General features: G+C 52.1%; 2 protein-coding genes across 6 annotated transcripts; one reads left to right on the plus strand and one right to left on the minus strand.

Moving 5' to 3' along the window:
• Window positions 1–527: 527 nt before the first annotated feature.
• On the minus strand, window positions 528–8,680 carry ADAM15 (ADAM metallopeptidase domain 15). 5 transcript variants are annotated; one of them, XM_064732710.1, is made up of 25 exons: window positions 8,460–8,680; window positions 7,503–7,612; window positions 6,923–6,999; window positions 6,558–6,636; window positions 6,374–6,450; window positions 6,122–6,281; window positions 5,989–6,051; window positions 5,840–5,908; window positions 5,573–5,742; window positions 5,414–5,498; window positions 5,198–5,346; window positions 4,937–5,114; window positions 4,695–4,787; window positions 3,982–4,177; window positions 3,800–3,908; window positions 3,578–3,728; window positions 3,432–3,509; window positions 3,238–3,349; window positions 3,006–3,144; window positions 2,353–2,406; window positions 1,989–2,097; window positions 1,671–1,739; window positions 1,410–1,481; window positions 1,180–1,301; window positions 528–665 (listed from the first exon to the last, which is right to left on the minus strand). In XM_064732710.1, exons 1-25 carry the CDS (start codon window positions 8,530–8,532, stop codon window positions 638–640), a joined length of 2,622 nt encoding a protein of 873 aa, XP_064588780.1. In that variant the 5' UTR covers window positions 8,533–8,680; the 3' UTR covers window positions 528–637. The 5 variants fall into 5 exon arrangements, with proteins under 5 accessions (XP_064588780.1, XP_064588781.1, XP_064588782.1 ...); XM_064732711.1 differs by lacking the exon at window positions 2,353–2,406 and having other exon boundaries at window positions 8,460–8,679; XM_064732712.1 differs by lacking the exons at window positions 1,671–1,739; window positions 2,353–2,406 and having other exon boundaries at window positions 8,460–8,679.
• On the plus strand, window positions 8,531–22,107 carry DCST2 (DC-STAMP domain containing 2). The gene is made up of 18 exons (XM_064732294.1): window positions 8,531–8,753; window positions 12,100–12,450; window positions 14,136–14,306; window positions 14,424–14,525; window positions 14,622–14,819; window positions 14,923–14,988; window positions 15,492–15,705; window positions 15,784–15,941; window positions 16,023–16,187; window positions 16,268–16,435; window positions 16,532–16,632; window positions 16,717–16,847; window positions 16,941–17,056; window positions 17,126–17,219; window positions 17,319–17,528; window positions 19,723–19,880; window positions 19,954–20,079; window positions 22,103–22,107. The coding sequence occupies exons 1-18, from the start codon at window positions 8,531–8,533 to the stop codon at window positions 22,105–22,107; spliced, it is 2,757 nt and encodes a 918-aa protein (XP_064588364.1).
• Window positions 22,108–22,257: the final 150 nt, after the last annotated feature.

A 22,257-nucleotide genomic window follows, 5' to 3' on the forward strand; every position in this document is an offset into this window, starting at 1 on the left:
GCTCTCACACACTCGTGTGTACAAACAGCAGCTCTCACACACTCCTGTGCCCACCGGGCAGCTCTCATATGCTCGTGTGCCCATCGGGCAGCTCTCACATACTCGTGTCCCCGAAGAGCAGCTCTCACACACTCGTGTGCCCACAGAGCAGCTCTCACACACTCGTGTGCCCACCGGGCACCTCACACACACGCGTGTGCCCAACGGCAGCTCTCACACACTCGTGTGCCCACAGAGCAGCTCTCGCACACTCGTGTGCCCACCGGGCAGCTCTCACACACTCGTATGCCCACAGAATAGCTCTGTCACACACACACACGTGCCCACTCGCGTGTGTCCCCCCGTGTCCCCGCCCGTGCCCACGTGGCCCCCGGCACCGCCCCCGCTGCAGCTGCGCGCAGTCCCCGCCAGGGGCCGCAGGCGCTCGGGAGCCCCGGTTCCGGCGCGGGGCCTGCCGGGAGTTGTAGTTCCGCCCCGCTCCCCCCTGCCGCGGTGCCCCGGTGCCGGTGCGGCGGAGGCAGCGCAGAGGCGGCTCACAGCCCGTTTATTGACGTGGCGGGAGAAAGAGCGGGCGGCGGGGCCCGGCGGGGTTCGGCCTTCCCCGCGGATCCAGCGCTGCGCATTCCCTGCCCGCGGCTCAGGCCTCTGGCGGCGCCGGCGCGGGCCTGGCAGGAGAAGGGAGGGCGCTGGGGTGAGGGTGGGGTCCGCACAATTCCCGTGCAGCTCCCCCCGTCCTCCGCTCTGCATCCCCACCTCGACCCTCTCCTTTCTCCTCTCCCGCCCTGTTCTGGCCCCTCATTTCTCCTGGCTACCCCCTCTCCCCCACCCGCACTCCCCTCAGGCCACTGCAGGCCCCCATCCTGGTACCCCGCATCACCCCCTCACATCCCGCATGGCCCCCTCACACCCCGCATCGCCCCCTCACATCCCCTGGAGCTCCCTCACACTCCCCATGGCCCCCTCACACCCCGCATTGCTCCCTCACACCCCCCATTGCCCCCTCACACGCCCCATCGCTCCCTCACACCCTGCATTGTCCCCTCACAGCACCTTGAGCTCCCTCACAACCCCCGACGCTCCCTCACACTCCCCATGGCTCCCTCACACTCCCACATCGCCCCCTCACACCCCATATCACCCCCTCACACCTCCAGGAGCTCCCAGCCGTCCTGTGCTCACCTGGCAGGAATCACGGTGACATAGGGGTGCCCAGGGGGGCTCTCACTGTGGGACACCGAAGGGCCCGGGGGGTCCGAGGGCAGCGGCCGCTGTGGTGGGGGCGGCTTGGCTGGACCTGAGGGCTGCAAGGCCATGAGGAGGGTCAAAGCTCGGTAAGGGGCTGACCCCCCGACGGGCTCTTAGGGGGTGGGAATGGCCTCCTGCCCCACACGCAGGTGCTGCTGCGTTACCTGAGCGCTCAGCAGCACAGGGTCTGCGGGCAGCGGGCGTGTGGGGGGGGGCGGCCTGTCCGAGGGGGGGGCCTGGGCAGAGAGAGAGGGACAGTGTGACAGCGGGGGACAAGTGGGGGAGCGCGGGAACCAGCGTCCCGCTGGGCTGGAGAGGTTTGGGGACAGCCGTGTCACACAGGTCCCTGAGAGCTGGAGCGCAGCCAGACATGCAGCGGGTCCGGGGTGGGCTGGGGGGTGCCCCCCGCCCTGCCCGGGCATTACCTTGGGCACAGGGTCCGGCGGGAGAGGCCGGGAGGGCGGATCAGGCCGGGCTGAGCCGAGGGCAGCCGGCTGTGAAGAGAGGGAGAGGGGGGGCAAGCCATGCAGCATGCGGAGACCCCCCTCCCGCCAGGCAGAGACAGAGACCCCCCCTCACTCAGTGCACAGCCCTGGCTGGGACGGGCTCCAATCCCAGCTGTGCCAAGTGGCCGTGCCAGGCTGCTCTGTGTGCCAAGGAGTGGGATACCCCCACACGTGGGATGCTGTGAGCTGGCACCCCAGGACTGAAGAGAACTGGGCACCTGCTACCCCCATCCTCACCTTGCTGCCATGCATGACCTGCAGCTCCGTGGCCTGCCGCCACTGCGGGGGCCGGGGACGTGCAGGGGGACCTTGGCTGCTGCCTGACGTGGGCTCTGGCTGTGAGATCCTGCAGGGAAAACCCAGGATGAGACCCTGCTCGCTCTGGGCGTTTGGGGGACCCCGCACGGCCACCGAGCGACACCGACACCAGCAGAAGCCCAAGAGAAACGAACCCCTCGGCGCCGGAAGATGCGACACCCCGCACCCCGGGGCTGCCCCGCACCCCACGGGCACTGCCAGGGGAAGAGCGCAGCACCGGAGGCCTTGCGAAGCAGGACGGCTCGGGGACAGCCCCACGCCCGGGCGCCGGCGGTGACGTTACCCGCTCCAGCCGTCTGCGGCTCCGGGACCCAGGAACCGCACCCGGGTCTCAGCACTGTGGGGAGAAGAGTGGGGGGCTCAGCCCAAGGCTGGGGGGCGAGAGGAGCCGCGGGGACGTGGGGTGACGGGGCTGTGACCTGCGCTGGGGACGCACAAACACACACATGGATGGTGGGGACACGTGTACACCGCGCTCGGGCGGCCACCACGGGGGACACGTGTGCGTGTGTGCTCACATGCCAGGGCACACGCATGCAGGATTGAGCGTGCCACCTGCGTGCCACATGCAGAGGTGGGAGTGCCACCTGTGTGTCGCAGCACGCGTGAGCAGAGTCGAGCAGGCCGCTGATGCGCCACGGCGAACGCGTGCAGAGGTGTTGTGTGCCACCTGCGTGCCTTGGCACACGCATGCAGGGGCCAGCGTGCCATCTGCATGACACAGCACACGCATGCAGAGAGGGATGTGTGCCACCTGCGTGTCACAACACACACGTAGAAGTGACTGTGTCACCTGTGTGTCACGGCACACGCATGCAGAGGTGAGCGTGGCAGCCTTGTGCCACCAGTGTGCCTCGGCACACGCATGCAGAGCCGAGTGTGCCAACACCCACGTGCCCCCCACACACCCCCGACGTGCCCCCCTATCCCCGGTACCTGTACTGGCAGGAGGTGCCTTTCCCAAGCTGGCAGAGGCGCTTGTGCAGGCCGGCACGGCGGGCACGGCACAGCCCCAGTGCCAGCGCCAGCCCCAGCAGCGCGCTCAGCAGCAGGGCCGTGGGCAGGGCGCTTCCCCCTGCGGGAGAGCAGCACGTCAGCCCCCGCCGTGCCCAGCACCCTCCCTGGCACCACACAAAGCCTCATTCTCTGCGCTGCCCTTGTCCCTCACCTCGCTCAAGGCCAGCAGGGCCGCTGTCTTCGCTGCCCCCCACGCCGGGGCTGTCACAGCTTGGGGGGGCCCAGCCCCGCTCACAGTGGCAGTGCCCGTGGTTGTTGCACACCTGGGTGGGTGACACTGGCTCAGCTCAGCCCCTGAGGGGCAGCTCCCCACTGCCCACAGCCGCTCCCCAGCCCCGCACTCACCCCGTGCCCATGGCATTTGCTCTGGCACTGCTGGTCACCCAGCACGGAGATGTCCTGGCACCGGTGCTGGAGGCACATCTGTGGGGCATGGGGTGTCAGCACTGTGAGACTCCCCCTGCTCCCTTCCCTGTCACCCCACTGCTCACCTTCCCAGGGCCACAGGTGGTGCCAGGCAGCACCATGGCTGCATCTGTCACATCCTCATCCCCGGGCAGGGTGGTGCCCTGGCAGGACCCTTCTGGGCTGTTCCCACGGGAGCTGCCGCGCTGGCACTGCAGCATCCCACAGCTGGTGTCCCTGCAGGGACAGAGGGGTCAGGGCAGGGGGCATGGCAAGAGGACATGGAGAAGGACAGGGACCTCACTCACTGCTGGGTGCAAGTGACATAGGAGCCGTTGGGGAGCTGCCCACAGTGCCCACGTTCATCCCCTCTGGTGTTCAGGGCTGCCATGCAGGAGCTGGAGACAGGACTGGCACCTGCAGCAGGGGCAGAGACCCTCAGCACCCCTACCTAGCTGCCAGCACCCCACCCCGGCCCTGCTCTACCTACCTGGCCCCAGCAGCTGCTGGCACTGCCCCTCGTAGGTGGCACAGGCCCCGCTGTAGCAGCGTGCCCGCCCACTGGCACAGGGCTGCCCGTCCTGCAGGAACGTGTCAGGGGGGCAGCGCCGTGAGACCCCGTCACAGAACTCGGGCAGGTCACACTCGCCCAGCGGCTCCCGACACACGTGGCCAGCACGGCGCAGCTGTGGGGGGACATGGTCAGAAAAACGGGGTGAATGTGGGGACAGGGTCAGATAAACGGGGTGAGTGAGGGGACATGGTCAGATAAATGGTGGGGGGACATGTCAGAGAAAGGGAGTGGGGGAACAGTCAGATAACATGTGATGGAACATAGATAAAGGGGTGAGTGGGGGACATGTAGATAAACAGGTGAGTAGGGAATGGCAGATAAACGGTGATAGGGGGACAGTCAGATAAAGGGTGGACATGTCAGATAAACTGGGTGAGTGGGGGGACATGGTCAGAGAAATGGGGTGAGTGGGGGGGACACAGTCAGATAAACATGGTGAGTGGGGAACATAGTCAGATAAAGGGGGTGAGTGAGGGGACATGGTCAGATAAACAGGGTGAGTAGGGGGACATGGTCAGATAAATGGGGTGAGTGGGGGGACATGGTCAGATAAATGAGGTAGGTGGGGGACTCGCCCACCACGGAGAGTGGCTGGTGTGCCCATGGCATGGGTGCCCATCCCCACACACCTGGCAGTCCTCACAGCAGGCATCCTCGGTGGCACACGCAGCCCCTGGCATCAGCTGGCAGGAACTGCTGTTGCAGCAAGGATCGGTGCACTCCTGAGGCGGGGAGGCTGCAGTCAGTGCGTGCCACCAGCACCCAGCACTGGGCACTGGAAACCACCCTGCCAGCCCCAGACACCCCAGGGCAAAGCCATGGAGAAATGGGGTGGCTTCAGGGCTTCAGGCCTACCCAGAGCCCCCCGTACCACGCTGAGGCCGCAGTCGCATTCCTCGCCCAGCTCTACGAAGCGATTCCCGCAGGTGGGGCTCCCGGTCAGGACCTGGGGCTCGGGGACATTGGACAGGCACCAGCCCTGGCCCTGCTGCAGGCTGCGCTCCAGGTCCTGCCGGCTGCAGTTGCTGAAGCTCAAGCCAGGTGTCAACCTGCAGAGGCAGGAAGGGCCTGTGAGGTGAGGTGAGGAAGGGGCTTGGCCCCAGCTCCCCGAAGGGCTGCCCGCTGCCCTCACCCTGTGGGTGGTGCCATGATGCAGCCGCGGTCGTGCCGGAGGTCGCCGCAGTCGCAGAGGCGCCCGGCGCTGTCGTGGCGCATGCCCAGGTTGTGCCCCAGCTGATGGGCCACAGTGGAGGCCACGACGAGGACGCTGACAGAGTGATCCTGTGGGACAGCAGGGTCAGGGAGGGCAGCTGGTGGGAGAATGGGGTGGGGGGACAGAGGTACTGACCATGCTGACCCCCCCGGAGCGCGTGGGGGAACACATGGAAGCTTGAGTCGACATCCCCACGGAGACATCATCGAAGTGGGCACCCCTGGGGACAGAGCACAGTGGGTTGGGGGACTGCCATGGCCTCGTCCCCCTGTCCCCACCCTGTCCCCCACTCACGTCAGGAGCTGGGCATTGTCGTGGGGCAGCTGGGGCAGCAGCTCCTCGCGGCGCCAGCGCAGGAACCGCTCCAGCACGGCCCGGGCGCTGCCGCCCACCGCGATCTTGTCACCCTCGCTCCAGACCTCCACGGCCAGCAGGGCCACCCGCACTCCCAGCGGGCGGAAGAACTGGGGGGCACAGAGGGGTCAGAGCCCCCCCAGCACTGCAGGGCCAAGGGCACAGCTGGGCACAGGGCTGGCATGGACAGACACAACCATGACTCACCACATCCACCTGGTTGGCAATTTCCAGGGTCCGGGTGTGAACACGTTGTAGGCTGGGGTAATTCTGGAACTGGGGAAACAGGGAGAGGGGTCAGAGGGGTGGCTGTGGGAAGGGCAGCCCCTGCTGTGGGGACACTGCCCAGCACTCACCGCAGCGTGGTCCACCACCATCACCAGCTCCACAAAGCGCTGCTCTGCCGCTGCCCGCTTGCCCTGGGGACAGAGAGGGGTCAGAGTGCTGATACACCAACTCTCTGTGGGGCAAGACCCCTGGGTGACCTACCCTCTGTGGCCAGGGGGGCTCTGTTGCCTCTGCCCCAGGCTGGGAGCCCTGCCTGCAGCTCTGTGGCTCCAGCCGAAGCCGGGATGCCAAGTGCTGCCCTGGGCTGCTGCTGTCTGGCTCCAGTGTGTAGCTCCTGGTGTCCGACAGCCAGAGGCGGCCACTGGGGAAGGACAGAGGAGCTGGGATATGGAGCCCATCCCACCATCAGCACAGTGGGAGTGGGTTCATGGACCACTGGGCTTGGGGGCTCACCTGAGTCCAGCACAGGCACAGAGGTTGGCCCAGGAGCCAGGGAAGCCCTGCACTGTCCCCTGGTAGCAGCAGTGCTCCTGCAGCAGAGAAGCGGGCTCAGGATCCATCCCAGGCTGGGGGGACAGGGGTGTGACAGCCCCCAGCTTGGGGACAGCACAGGTGACAGCCATGCTGGAGGCCATACCTGCTCTCTGGGCTCCTGGATCACCCGTGTGCCATCAGGCAGGTAATAGAGCAGCGCCCCAGTGCCCTGCACCAGCTCCCTGCCAGAGACTCGTGTCACCCACAGCAGGAACCCCCAGCTCACCCTGCCCTGAGCACGCCCCGGCAGGAAGGGAGGACTCAGCACCTCCCATGTCCCTGCTGTGGGTGCACCCTGGGGCCCCCACCCCATCTATGCATGGATGGAGACAGGGAATAAGGGACCCCCACTCTAAGTGCACCATGGACAGAGGCAGAGCCCCAGGGTCCCAGCAGGACCCCCACCCCTCCACAGGTCCAGGAACTCCATCCCATGCCCCGCTGCTGCCCCCAGAACCACAGACTCACCAGTTCTGCTCCAGCTCCAGCAGCAGCCGCACTCCCTCCAGCTCCAGCAGGACTGTCAGACGGGCGGGGAACCCCCCCTGGCACAGGCCGAGGTTAATGGGGTACCCCCTGAGCCAAGCTGCCCCCTCCCCACGCACCCCCAGAGGCACCGCGACCCGCCCGGCCCTGCCGCGTGCCCGGAGGGAGCGGTCGGAAGGGATGCCCTGCCCTCCCCGCAGGAAGCGTCCCTCCCTCCCGGCCTCATTGTGTCGGGGAAAGGGGGGGGTTGGACCGAGCGGGGCCCCCACCCCGTTCCTCCCGCTCTTCCTGCCCGGTGCAGCGCTGCGGAAACACCGGAGAGACTCCCTATGGTGGGCCGGGCCCTTCCGCCCCACCCGGTGCGGACCCCGACCCAGAAGTGTCCCTCCCAGCATCAGGAGGGGAAGGGGGATTTGCTGGGGGCCCCCTTCCCCACTGCTTCTGGGTGTTGGGGATGTGGCACCAGGACATGTCCTGCAGTGAGAAGAGGGCAAGGGGAGGTGGCAGGGTGCAGGCACTGCCACAAGTGTGGGGGACCCCAGGAATGTGGGTGGGGGCTCACCTGGGTGGCTTCAGCCAAGCTGAGTGTCCGGTTATCCCACAGCACCCGCGGGGTCACTGACCAGGAGTGTCCTGATTCCTCACTGTGCTGCTGCTGCTGCGAGCTGTCACCTGCACAGGGCCCTCACCACTGTGTCACCTGCACAGGGTGCTCACCACTGTGTCACCCAGCACAGCCCAGACCTTCAAGGATACCCAGCACAGCCCACACCCCCACGGTCACTCATCACAACCCAGAGCCCCAAGGTCACCCAGCACACCCTGGACCCCCAGCCTGCACCCTGGACCCTCCTGGTCTCCCATCCAACTCTGGTCACTCAGGCATTACAGCTCCCCCAGCCATCACCCCCACAGCCCCCCAGGACAGGTGGGAAGCAGTGACAGGCACCCCCACATTCACAGCACGGCTCCCAGCACAGCCTGGGGGGAACCCCCCTGTTTGGGGGCTGCAGGAGGACGGGATGGGCTCCTCGGCCAAGCCTTGCATCACCTCGGCCGGCTGCCCAGTACAACCAGCACAGAGACTGGGCAGGGCTGGGAGCTCGGCTGGGCTGACTCAGACCACCCTTCCCGTCAGCTTTTGGGGAACCCCTGCCCGCCCAGGGCCCCGGGGTACGGGAAGGGGTTTGGAGAACGCAGCAAACCCCGCTCCGCACGGCCACACCAGCCCGGGGAGCGCCGGGGACAGAACCGGGGTACCGGGGGACCAGCACCGAGCATCCCGGGGAGGGGGCACCGCGCATCCCGGGGGGCGCACCGAGCGTACCGGGGGGCGCACCGAGCGTACCGGGAGGACACCCCGGACATCCTTAGGAGGTGGCAACGAGCTTCCAGCGGGGCTACAACTCCCGATCCCATCCTGGTCCTCCCGGATATCCCCGCGATGCCCCGACCGGGGTCGAGCCGCGCACCCCACCGACCCCCCCGATCCCGCTCGGGACCCCGGTTCCCCGCTGACCTGCAGCTCTCCCGGTGCCAGCGGCGAGCAGCAGCCCCGCGGCCAGCAGCAGCCGCGGCCCCATCGCCCCCATGGCCGCTCCGGGTCGCGCTGCCCCGCCGCGGCCGCCCCCGCCGGTTCCCGTCGCGCATGGCCCCGGCACCAGCACCGGCACCGACCCCGCCCGGCCCGGCCCGGCCCGGGGGCGGAACTTCCCTGCCAGCGCCGTGGCCCCGTTCCGCTCCCCCGGCACCGCCCAGGCCGGGGCGGAGCGGGGGTGGGTCTGTGTGAGCCGGGAGGGGCTGGGGGTGGCTGGCAAGGCGGTGGTGGTGATGGGGTGGGAGCCTTCCCCATCCCGAGACCCCTGCCCTCATCATCCCGTAGAGTGGAGACCCCCACGTTCACCACCCCGGAGAGCAGAGGCACCCATCTTCATCATGTCATGCCCTGGAGACCCCTCCTTCATCATCGTGTGCACTGAAAACCCCCACCTTCATCACCCCGAATGGCAGAGCCCCCTGCCTCCATCCCCCGGGGCAGGAGAGACCCCCACATCCCCCAGTGTCACCAGCCCTGCCTTTATCTCCTCGTGCAGCAGAGACCCCCACCTTCATCATCCCAGACAGCAGAGACCCCCACCTTCATCATCCCAGACAGCAGAGATCCCCACCCTCTCAACCCAGACACCACACAGCCCCACCTTCAACTTTTTAAAACCAGATATAAATAAGGAAACGAAGAAAAATGAGGAAAAGGTCAGGTCTTTTTATTTTTTTTCTTCTTGGTGACTGGTCTTTGTCAAGGGAAGTTGCTTCATTTTAAGCTTTCTTCCCCCTCTTTTTCCACAGAGAAAACTTTGACTTTATTATGAAACACTACCGTCCACATAAAGGACTATTTAAAGCAAAGAAACAGATGTTAGTTTCCTTCTTCTGTGTGTCAGATTTTACATACAGAAGACCCCCATTTCCATCTTCCCTATATCCTCTTTCAACCCCGTGGCAGATGCACTACCCAGAGCCCATTTCATGCCATGCATGGGGCTGCAGCCTGCATTGCTGCTGTCCTGCAGGAGCCTGGAGTCTGTGACACCACGAGCAAGACACGAGCTACCACCCCACCACAGGAGCCCTGCTCCATCCCATTCTGCATTTCTGGGAGCAGGAAGATGATCCAAGCAAGGCTTTGTGGCCCATCTGGGTCACCAAAATGTTCTCCTGAAATGGGTTCCTCCCCCTGGTGTGCGAGAGGCCAATCCCAGCCAGAGCCAAGGGATTTGATTGATCTTCAGTTCTGTGCGGGGGTCAATCCCCAATGCAACCCCAAATGAGCAAACTGTTCACTGTTTCTATGTGGAAGAGGTTTTAGAGTGATTTCTGTGAGCCAGAGAGGAGTTTGAGAAGAGGATCCGTGTTTACCCCTGAAAGAATTTTCTACCAAAGTCGTTGACATAGAAACCAAGAAAAAAGGATAAATAAGAGAAACCTGCAACTGCCTGTTCCAGTGAGCACTTTGTTTGTCTTTCCTGACCAATGAGTAAAGTGTAAATTTATGGGTTTTGAAAGAATGTATAAAAAGCATGCATGCTAGAATAAAACCAGGTTTGAAGCCCTCTGAAAATGGAGTGTCTTGCTTTGTGTTGTCTCTGTCTCAACTATGACATTTAGCAAACAAGTATTAAACATTCATGGTCTGCAAGTCACACAGTTCCTCATTAATTAGTATTAATTAGTATTTTCTCTTCTATTGGTTGAATGAGTCTCTTGCTTCTCATGCTAATTAGGGTGGAGGAGTACCAGTGTTCTCCTTTTGGGTCAGTGGGTTTCTTGACTCAGTGGTTGTGATCTTCCCCTGCTGCAATTAGCCACTTTGCCCTTTTGGCTGATGGCTGGCCTTGTTTTTTCCTCTCCATCTTGTGGTTGTGTGGCCAAATGTCCCTGATTTGTGTCTCCAGTGTCCCATGGGCTCTGGTCCCCACTGATTTATTGGCTGGAGTTTCTTCTCTCTACAACTTCTGAGGCTTATTAAACCTGCAATTACTGACACGTAATTATACAGAATTTCTCTGTTGGGAAGATGAACATCAGGGTGGTGAGCTTTTACTGGGTCTGGCATATTCAAAGAGACACGAACAGCTGTGGGTTGCTGTAAGGTTGTTCATTGCGTGAATACATCAGTTGGAAGGCAAGAGTTCAGGGTGTGAAAATCCGTGTTAAAAGCTTTCCTAGTATAGAGTCCCAAGCTGGAGTTTGGGTTATACATTAGAGGGGAATCTTTGGTATCAGGTGTTCTGGGAAGTCTGTACCTCTCAAATACCTCAGAAATGGGAAAAAAGAGAGAGAAATTAGGATAAAAAGGAGGCTGCTTAGTCCAAAAATTGGAGACACCCCAAGGGAATGCTCTGTGACCTCTCCCTTTATTTAAACAAAGTAAAAGGACTCCTCTGTCTCCTTTTTGGGCAGAAACCTCTGATTATGGGGTTTGTGGATTAATTTTCCTGACAAGGTCCTGTATTCATTTCCCTCCCTGAGGAACTCAGAGAGTCTTGCTTTCCAAGTCACCCATGCAGCAGAGCTCGGGTTCCAAACTGCCCAGGGGTTCCAAACTCAATGGAAACCGTCAGGCAGGACCTGCAAAGGTGCAGCAGCACCCTGGAAACCTCTCGCTCACTCTGCCGTTCTCCCACCCAGACAAAGCTGGAGGGAGCAGCAGCAGCCTCAGCATGAGGCTAACTTCCATAAGAAATTAAAAATTAAAACTGAGGATTATACATTAGAGAGGAATCTTTGGTATTGGGTATTTTGGGAAGTCTGTACCTCTCATGTACCTCAGAAATGGGAAAAGAGAGAGAGAAATTAGGATAAAAAGGAGACTGCGACCCCAAAAGTTTGAGACCCAGGGGAATACCTCATGGCCTCTCCCTTTGTTTGAATAAAGTTAGAGGACTCCTCTGTCTCCTTTTTGGACATAGACCTCTGGTGTTTGTGGATTAATTTTCCTGACAAACCCCTGCATTTATTTCCCTCCCTGAGGAGCTCACAGAGTCCAACGAACCCAGTGCAGCAGAGCTCAACTGAAACTGCCGAGGGGTTTCAAACTCAACGGAAACCGTCAGGCAGGACCTGCAACGGTGCAGCAGCACCCTGGAAACCTCTCGCTCACTCTGCCGTTCTCCCACCCAGACAAAGCTGGAGGGAGCAGCAGCAGCCTCAGCATGAGGCTAACTTCCATAAGAAATTAAAAATCAAAACTGAGGGTTATACATTAGAGGGGAATCTTTGGTATCGGGAAGTCTACCTCTCATGTACCTCAGAAATGGGAAGAGAGAGAGAAATTAGGATAAAAAGGAGACTGCGACCCCAAAAGTTTGAGACCCAGGGGAATACCTCATGGCCTCTCCCTTTGTTTGAATAAAGTTAGAGGACTCCTCTGTCTCCTTTTTGGACATAGACCTCTGGTGTTTGTGGATTAATTTTCCTGACAAACCCCTGCATTTATTTCCCTCCCTGAGGAGCTCACAGAGTCCAACGAACCCAGTGCAGCAGAGCTCAACTGAAACTGCCGAGGGGTTTCAAACTCAACGGAAACCGTCAGGCAGGACCTGCAACGGTGCAGCAGCACCCTGGAAACCTCTCGCTCACTCTGCTGTTCTCCCACCCAGACAAAGCTGGAGGGAGCAGCAGCAGCCTCGGCATGAGGCTGGTGTCGGGTCTGGGCAGAGCCCTGCGGGCCCGGCGGGGCCTGCGCAAGGACCAGGCCCCGCGGGCCGGGGCCAAGCGCAGGCCGCAGGAGCCCAGCAAGGCCCAGGAGTTTGCCCGCAGCCTGGGCGGCCTCACGCTGGGCCTGCTGCTGGCCAGCATTTATGGGGCCCTGGTGCTGCTGGTGCAGGGCCACAATGTCTGGTACTGCCTGAGCGTCACCGTCTTCATGGGTGCGGGGATGGGCCTGGGCATGGCCTTCTCCATGAAGACGCGGATGATCGTGCTGCTGGCACTGCCACACTTCTTCACCAGTGAGCAACCATGGGGTGCCAGGGGATGCCAGCTCCTGGCTGAGCACCAGGAATGTGTTAGAGCCCTAGATACTAAAAAATTTAAATTTTCTGGGGTAAAAACCGCAGACCCTCAAGAGAACACCACATTTGATCTAAACCCATAAAAAATTTTCCAAAATTAATTAATAATGGATTAATAATAAGATTATAAATTATATTTAGCAGATTAGTTATATGTATCATATGAATAAGATTATGTTATATATAGAAGATTAATAATAATATTATAAATTCCATATAACAGATGAGTTATATATAACAGATTATTAATAAGAGTATAAATCCTATATAGCAGATTAGTTATATAGAAGAGATTAATAATTAAATTATAAATTATATATAACACATTATTTATACATAACAGATTAATAAGATTATTGATTATACTTAGCAGATTAGTTATATAGAATAGATTCATAATAAAATTATAAGTTATATATAACACATTATTTATATATAACAAGATTAATAACAAGATTATAAATTATATATAGCAGATTAGTTATATATAACAGATTAATAATAAGATTATAAATGATATATAGCAGATTAGTTATATGCAAGAGATTAATGACAAGATTATAATTTATATACAGCAGATTAGTTATATGTAGCAGATTAATAATAAAATTATAAATGTGTAGTTGAAATAAGTGTGTAATATCACCTAGCAGAAAGCTGAATTTAAAGTTTTAAATATAGTAATATACATAAAATTAAGATAGTCATTTAAGACAGTAGCTAATCCTTCTTCACGTTCTTCTTCATAAGTCTAAGTAGTATTTTATAATTGAACTTTAAAAGGTCCACATTGCAAAAAACAAATGATTAGTTATTGAGTTAAAAATAAAAATAATTTAAGTGTCATTTCTTAATTAGATACTTTTTCCTTTAAAGACCTTGTAAAAATTGATACAAAACCATTTTGTAATTTATTAGTAAATACTGTAGAACTCACAGTTTATAAAACTGTAATATAGATAAAAAATAATAAACATCTAAATCCAGACACGAAATACCATATTGAGCACTTTCAATCCCAACTCTAACAGAAAAAAAAAAAAAAAAGAAGTTAGATAACCAACATTAGCAGTGCCCTGTGTGAGGATGGAATTCACAACCTTCAGATTATGAGACTGACTGATTTTTCCCTGTCAAATTATGAGATTGATTCTTTGCTATCAGATTATGAGATTGATTCTTCACTGTCAAATTATGAGACGGATTTTTCCCTGTTAGATTATGAGACTGGTTCTTTGCTGTCAGATTATGAGATTGATTCTTCCCTCTCAGATTATGAGATTGATTGATTTTTCCCTCTCAGATTATGAGACTGATTTTTCCCTGTCAGATTATGAGGTTGATTCTTGCCTGTCAGATTATTATGAGCCAGATTTTTCCCTGTCAGATTATGAGACTGATTGATTTTTTCATGTCAGATTATGAGACTGATTCTTGCCAGTCAGATTATGAGAATGATTGATTTTTCCGTCTCAAATTATGAGACTGATTCTTGCCCTGTCAGATTATGAGACTGTTTTTTTGCTGTCAGATTATGCGACTGGTTCTTGCCTGTCAGATTATGAGATTGATTGATTTTCCCCTGTCAGATTATGAGACTGATTCTTGCTCTGTCTTTGCAGAGGAGGGGAAGATGATGGTCATGATGTTGGCGCTGTGCCTGACCGTGCAAGGCCCTGGCACCAATCTCATGCACAACGTCTCCCAGCTCGCCAAGGCGCTGTCGTGTGGGGCTGAGCTGGCCCAAAACCAGACGGCCGAGCGGCTGCAACGTGCCAAGGAGCCACTGCTGAGTGAGCAGGGGGCTGGGGAAAGGTGGAGGGACTGGAGGGGCCCTTCCTGGGGAGAACAGACAGCCTCAGGCTACCCTCACTCTCTGGGGTATGCTCAGGTGTCCCCTCTCTCTGCAGACTTGCAGAGGAAAATCAAGGAGATTGGCCAGAATGCCAAGGTGCTGGGTGACCGTGTCCGTAAATTCATCCGCTCCATCACAGACTCCACCAGACACGTTGGTGAGTGTTGGACCCCTGGGGGTGTCCCCAGCCCCAGCACCCCCTTACCCTCCTCTCAGAACATCCCTGTCTGCAATGCCCCCTCCCTGCCCACAGCCCGGTCCCTGCGCAACGTTTGGATGTGGCTGGCGAGGGCTGGGAACATCTGCAACCGCGAGCTGGGGGATCCCAAGACGAGCTGCTATCGCTACATAGACAAGGCCAAGGACAGGTGTGAGCGTGCCCTGCCCCTCCTCTTCCACATCTGCTACATTGTCATCACCTTCAAGGCCCTCTGCGGCATGATCAGCACTCGTGAGTCCCTGTCCCTCTGCCACGGGGGGCTAATGGGCTTGATGGGGCAGATGTGTCCCCATCATGGGGGCCCAGCCCTACAGAGATTCCACCCTCTCTGCAGTTTCATTCATGTTCTGCACCATCCCAAAGTACATCCAGAAGTTCATCCGGACCAACCTTGCAACCCGTGAGTATCCAGTGCCATGTGGGGGTCGGGAGTTGTTATTGTTTTACATGCCAGACATCTGTGGAAGTGATACAAAACTTTAAACCACTCTCCCTAAATAAACAAAAAAAAACTATTAAAAACGTAGTAAACTAACTAAAATTTTATTTCTTTACATTATCAGCAAGAAAAAAAGGTTATAAGAAGAAGAGTATTCTAAAAGTTTTGTTCTATTTCTTATTATATTATCTATTCTAATTCATACTCTTTCTTTAAGTTACTATTAATACATTTTTCTTTATACCCTTTTAAAGTTTTAAACCTACTTTGCCTTTCTCCTAATCCTACCTCACAACAAGAAATAAGTAAGTTATTAGCCACCACACTCTTTAGCACATTAACCAAAAAAATCTCAAAATTAACAAAATCTCAAATTAGCAAACCAAATCCACTGCATGGGTCCTTTTCTGCGCCCCTCTTCTGGATCCGGCTGCAATGCACAGCACCTCTCGTCCCCTCTGCAGCCATCACGGACGCCCTGAACCGTGTCCGTGCCGAGTTTGAGTTCAACATCACGATCATGCACCACTTCAGCGTCAACCTCAACGCCAGCAAGAGCCTGGGGGAGGTGTCTGCCGATATCATGGAGGCCGTGCAGCACCACATGGAGCCCTACCACCGCTTCCTGGAGCTCTTCTCCTACATCTCCTTCTTGGCCGTCCTCTTCTTGTGGTACCGGTGAGTAGTGCCCTGGTGATGACCCACGGGGATGGGGACCTGGTGTGGAGGTGCTCAGCGTCCCCCCCGTGCCCCCAGCGCGGTTAAGTACCGGCGCCGCTACCTGCGGGACGACACCTTTGACAACGTTTACATCACGCGGCGCTTTGTGGAGATGGACCTGCGGTGTGCAGAGCAGGGCAAACCCACCGTGCTGCCTCTGTCGGGGCGGGAGAGGGGCCGCTACATCCCCCCAGGTCAGTCCCACCCTCGAGGGTGTCCCCCAGCCCAACCTGAGCCCCCCGTCATGGCCTCACGGTGCTCCCGTGGCCGTGCAGGTGCGCTGTGGCTGTCAAAGACTGAGCGAAGCCAGTATGGGATTCAGCTCTTTGGGTTCCTGCGCCACACGCTGTTGGGGCTCAGCATCATCCTGGCTGATTACAGCATCTTCTGGCTCCTTGACCTGTTCCGGCACCAGCTGAGCGCGGAGATCATTGCCAGGGGTGAGCAGCACCCTTGGGTGCTCTGCTGGCTGAGGGTCAGGGCTGTGGGATGGCCCCAGGTCTGAACTGCTCGCCCACAGCGCCATCGACCATGACCATCAGCGTCAACGGGACGGGCTACACCAGTGAGATCTACAAGGACCTGGTCTCTGCCTTCAACACGCTGCAGGAGGGCGAGGTCTCAGTGCTGTCCCAGGTCTGCCTCATCCAGCCCGTGGAGCCCGACCATGCCACCTACATCACCATAGGTGTGCAGACCAAGGCCACTGCATCCTCAACGACCCAGGTGAGTGGGGGGGTGTAGGGGGGTGCCCTCCCCACTTAACTCGTTTTCTTCCCACCAGGAATCCTGTACGGTATCTGGCTCTTCATCGCCGTCTTCGGTTCCTACATGGCACGCCTGCGCCGGGCGGTGTGTGCCTGGTACTTCCCATCCCGTGAGATGGTGAGAAGCCCCCTGTGCTCATGTGTGTGTCCCTCTACACTCCCTGAGCTACTAGCTGCCCTCACCCCATCCCCTCCATGCCAGGAGCGCCTGGCCTTCCTCCACAACATCATCCGGGCACGGCGGGAATGGGCGGTGTTTGCCCTGAGCCGAGGGGGCACGAAGCACTTGGCCGGTACCGGGAAGAGCAGGCTCTTCCTTATCCTCATCTCCAGGTAACCTCTTCCAGGAGATGCAAAAGGGGCAGCGTCATCCCTGGGGGTCTGTGGCAAGGACCTCTGGGATGGCATTGCCCCACGTGCTTGCAGGTTCCCTCTCCTTGCTCGCCTCGCTCGCCGCGCGGGCATCCAGCGCAAACACTGCCTGACCTGTGGGATGGCAGAGCGGCCAGATTTCACTGCCTGCATCACACCCAACTGCAAAGGTAGGAGCCCCCACAGCCTGGGGACCCCTTCCCCAGAAAATTCCACCCTGACATCCCCATTTTCCACAGGGTTGTTTTGCAGCGACTGCTACAAAACCCTGAACAACATCTGCTCCGTGTGCATGGCCCCTCTGAGCTACCCGGACTCTGGGGATGAGGAGCTGTGAGCAGAGGGGTGCTGGGAGCCCACCCGAGCCTGGGGGGCTGCAGGGGGTGTGAGAGGGGGGGCTGCAGCTCAGCCCTGCCCTCTGTGCCCCCACAGGGACTCGAGTGAGGAGGAGACAGCAGAGCAGGCCGCTGTGGAGGACGCATCTCCAGTGGTGAGGAGACAGCGGAGCAGGGAGCGAGGGCAGCAGCTGCTGCAGCGCATCAAGGACATCATCAGCAGCTGGACGTTCCCCTCCAGAACATCCAGGAGGCTGCAGGAGCAGCTGGAGGAGGAGGAGGAGGAGAGTGAGGGGCTGCTCTCCAGGTGAGGGCTGCTGTGGTATTTTCTGAGACCCCTGATGAAGGGAGGAATGATGAATCTGACTCCATGTTCTCAGAAGGCTAATTTATTATTTTATGATACTATATTATATTAAAGAATACTAAATTAAACTAAAGAATAGAGAAAGGATACTTACAGAAGGCTAAAAGAAAACTTGTGACTCCTTCCAGAGTCCCAACACAGCTTGACGGTGATTGGTCATTAAGTCAAAACAATTCACATAAAAAATCACCTGTTGGATAAACAATCTCATTCCAAAGCAGCAAAACACAGGAGAAGCAAATGAGATAATATTGTTTTCCTTTTTTTCTGAGGCTTCTCAGTTTCCCAGGAGACAAATCCTGACAAAAGGATTTTTCCAGAAAATATTACAGTGACAGGCTGCCTGTGGGGATGGCAGTGTCCTCCTTCCCTTCCAGCACTGGTGTTGGATTATACATTTTTCAAACAGAGATGGGGCAACTGAGAGGTGTTTTCAAAACTTTTATTTTCAGTCTCATGAGAAGGGTGAGACCATACAGATGTTATAATTACAATCACAATCCGAATTACAATACACTATAAGTGTTTCTTAGTCTATTAGCTTTAACCACACCATACTATAAATAACTTACAATGAATCATCTAAAATTACCCCTCCTGGGTCCTACTACAATGCATCTTTCATTCTTTTATTTCTCTAAAGTATCTAGTCTTATTTGGAAAATCATCCTTTAAAACCTGTTTCTAGTTCCATTTCTCTCTCAACAATGTCTGTCCTATAAAATTTCTAAATCAACATTTCTTATCTCAAAGTTTACATACAAATACACACTCTCTGAACCTTCTGTCAAACTTTAAAAATTTGCTATTAAATTTAAACTTTAAATATTTTCTATCTGTTCTAAACTTTATGAATTTTCAGTATTTAAAATAAATGTAAAGAATGCTATATGTATAAAACTTTATTAATTTTCTATAAATTTCTATTAAATTGTCTATTAAAATTTTTCTATAGATTTTCTATAAATGTCTGTGAAATTTTCTATAATTAAAAAACCTGCTAAAATTTTCTATATATAATTTTCTATTTAAAAAGTCTATAAATTTTCTATAAATATATATAAAATGTTCTATAATTTTAAAAAATTAAAATTTTTCTGTACATAATTTTCTATAGAATTTTTTGATAAAATTTTCTATACTTTACTTCTATATTGTAAATTTTCTATATTATGTATACATATATATACCTATATCTTCTATATTAAATTTTTTAATAAAATGTTCTATATTTTTATATTATGAAATTCTATATTATATATATTTATATACATTGTATATACTCTATATTAATTTTTCTTTGTTAAAGTTTTGGATAAAAATTTGTATATTCTATTTCTACATTATAAATTTTCTGTATTATATATATTCCATATTAATTTTTCTATATAATATTTTAATAAAATTTCCTATAATTCTATATTATAAATTTTTTGTATTATACATATATTCTATATTTAATTTTTTTCTAGATTATAAATTTTCTATAGAATTTTCTATAGTCTATTTCTATATTTTGAATTTTCGATATATTTTATATATACATATATATACGTTCTATATTTAATTTTTTCTAGATTATAGATTTTCTATAAAACTTTCTACTATATTATAATTTTTCTATATTATATATATTATACATATATATACTATAAATATTTACAATAGTTATTTTATATGATATATATACACATACATACATGCATATATACATATATACATACATACATATATATACACATATATACACATATATATTCTATATTAATTTTTTTTCTATACTATAAATTTTCTATAAAATTTTCTATAAAGTATATATATATATACTATAAATATTTTAAATAGTTATTTTATATGATATATATACACATACATACATACATACATGAATATATACATATATACATACATACATATATATACATATACATACATATATATACATATATATATATACATATATATATATATACACACACACATATCTATATATACACATATATATACATATATACACATATATATTCTATATTAAATTTTTTTCTATACTATAAATTTTCTATAAAATTTTCTATAAATCCATTTCCCACTCACCTGGACTGCTGCTTCCCAACACTCCTCTCCCCACCTGCAGACCCGACTTTGACTACGAGGATGAAGCTGCGAGCAGTGACAGGGAGCTGCAGGAGGTGGTGGTGTTCGAAACACCCGAGCGTGTTCCCTCTCCATCGGAGCATCCCCTGGGCATCGATTCTGGAGCAGAATCCCGTGCTCGGAAACCTCCCAACACGAGTGAGCTCCGCCACCTCTCCTGTCCCCGGCAGGGCAGTGGCAGGGCAGGGCTGACACCTGTGTCCCCTCCCAGCCCTGAAGCGAGTGGTGCTCTCGGTCCTGCCCGGCCCGTGCAGCCGCTTCCTCTGGAGCCGGCCCGACCAGTACCGCTGCAGGAAAGCCTTCCTGGGAGCCGGCTTCGGGATGTTCCTCGGCCTCGGTGAGTGGGGGAATCGCTAGAGTCACGGGGTTTGGGAAAGCTGCAAAAGGCAGGTCTTAGAGACAGCAGAACTGCTATAAATTTTCTATATTATATAGATTATACATACATATATCTATATGTATATATCTATATCTGTATCTGTACCTATATCTATCTACATATCTATATCTGTATCTATATCTATATCTATATCTATATCTATTTCTGTATCTATATCTGTATCTGTATCTGTATCTGTACCTATATCTATCTGTCTACATCTATATAAAAATCTATATATCTATCTATATCTATATCTATATCTATATCTATATCTATATCTATATCTATATCTATATCTATATCTATATCTATATCTATCTATATTTATCTAAATCTGTATCTATATCTATCTATATCTGCATCTCTATATATCTATATCTCTATATATCTCTATATCACTATCTCTATCTATCTCTATCCCTATCTATATCTACTTATACATCTGTATATAAATATATAAATATATCAAGATCTATCTGTCTATCTATCCATATATCTATATCTATATCTGTATCTATATATCTGTATCTATATCTAACCTATATCTAATCTATATCTGTATCTATATCTATCTATCTATCTATCTATCTATCTATCTATCTATCTATCTATCTATCTATATTCTATTCTATTCTATTCTATTCTATTCTATTCTATTCTATTCTATTCTATATTGAAATTTTTCTATATTATAAATTTTCTATAGATTTTTCTAACCCATTTCCCACACACTGGGACTGCTAGTCCCCAACACTCATCTCCTCACCTCCAGACATGACAACAGAACAATTTAGAGCTAAGCAGTAGCCAAAAGGTTTGTCAGCAGAAAAGTTATGTGAGGTGTAAGAAGTAAGGACAAATAGAACAGTGGTTGTTAATTTGGAGATAATTTGGGAAAAACTTTGGGAGAAAACTGAGGACAAAAAGTAGGAAAAAAAAGAATAAATAAATAAATAAATAAATAAATAAATAAATGCTATTATTAATATATATATAGAATAGACATTTAAATAAATAATAAACTATAAATAAGTGAATAATAATAAATGATAATTTCCCAACTTATCTTCAAAGTAAGGACAAATAAAACCAAAGGGATTAACACTTGTCTTGAATAACTCCCTAAGCTACAGAAAAGTATATCTAGTGAGATATTAGGAAGTTTTAAGCTTAATAATGGAGCTCTGTGTGTTGTGTTTTAAGGCTTCCAAGCAGGTATTGTATTTTAAATAAGCAAGCATTGTTTTAACCAAAGGTACCTGTGCTTATAGTGGTTGGATAGAACTACTGTCAATGCGCTTTTGCTTTGTGAGATTGGTCAAAAAATTTTTAAAGTGAGTTGTAGCATTAAGTTCTTGGTCTGCTGCTGGGGATGTGAGCTGCTGGCAGCTTCCCATTGTCATCACCATGGAATGAGGCTGATGCTGGGAAATAAACAGCTCAAGATGCATTCCAAAGCAGTCCCATCCCATTCGTGATTTTGTACATTACAAAAATTTTTGTACATTTTGTACATTTTGTTCATGTTGTGGCATTGCACATTGTTGTGCTTGTTTTTGCTGAAGGGCTTTAGTAATTTTCTTAAGGGCATTTTGGCCTTTAGGTGTGAGGGTTCTGGGAGATTTGATGTTGTAGCTTCTTTTTAATAAGTTGAAAAGTGGTGTAAGTTTATCATTAGTGATCTCTAAAATTGGCCTGATCTAATTGATTTCTTTTAAATTGTTAACATTGTTTTTGAGTTTTATATTTGTGGCTTGTTTGTTTTATGATTTTTAATTTTAAGTATTTCTGTGGTGAGATTTTTTTGGACTTTTGATGTAGAGACTTCTAATCTTGTGTTTTGAAGTTCTGTAATTATGCTGTCATGACTCTTTTGTATTTTTTTGTTTGTTGGCGCTGTAATGAGTAGATTATCTATGTAATGTATGATTATTGTTTGTGGGTGTCTCTTTTGAGCTGATGGATTTTTCCCTGTCAGATTGAGACAAACCTCATGAGATAAGGTTTGTGTTACCAACTATTGGCAAATTGTTGGTGAATTTTTAAGTCTATGAAGAAGAATTAGCCATATTAGAAGAATGGAAGAATTAGAACATTAGGAAGGTTAGGAAGAATGAGGAATATTGTTGGGTG

The sequence above is a fragment of the Zonotrichia leucophrys genome, chromosome 25, assembly GCF_028769735.1.
Source record: "Zonotrichia leucophrys gambelii isolate GWCS_2022_RI chromosome 25, RI_Zleu_2.0, whole genome shotgun sequence".
In the NCBI taxonomy this organism is placed as follows: Eukaryota; Metazoa; Chordata; class Aves; order Passeriformes; family Passerellidae; genus Zonotrichia; species Zonotrichia leucophrys.

Bases quoted from the DNA above. Each gene is read 5' to 3' on its own strand.
- DCST2 (XM_064732294.1), top strand. From the start codon at position 8,531: ATGGCCGCTCCGGGTCGCGCTGCCCCGCCGCGGCCGCCCCCGCCGGTT. The intron at 17,057-17,125 runs GTAGGAGCCCCC...CATTTTCCACAG, and splicing joins CATCACACCCAACTGCAAAG to GGTTGTTTTGCAGCGACTGC. The intron at 17,529-19,722 runs GTGAGGGCTGCT...CCCCACCTGCAG, and splicing joins AGTGAGGGGCTGCTCTCCAG to ACCCGACTTTGACTACGAGG.
- ADAM15 (XM_064732710.1), bottom strand. From the start codon at position 8,532: ATGGGGGCGATGGGGCCGCGGCTGCTGCTGGCCGCGGGGCTGCTGCTC. The intron at 6,282-6,373 runs GTGAGCCCCCAA...GTCCTTCCCCAG, and splicing joins TGTGCCTGTGCTGGACTCAG to TGGCCGCCTCTGGCTGTCGG. The intron at 5,115-5,197 runs GTGAGGGCAGCG...CTGCCTCTGCAG, and splicing joins ATCATGGCACCACCCACAGG to GTTGACACCTGGCTTGAGCT.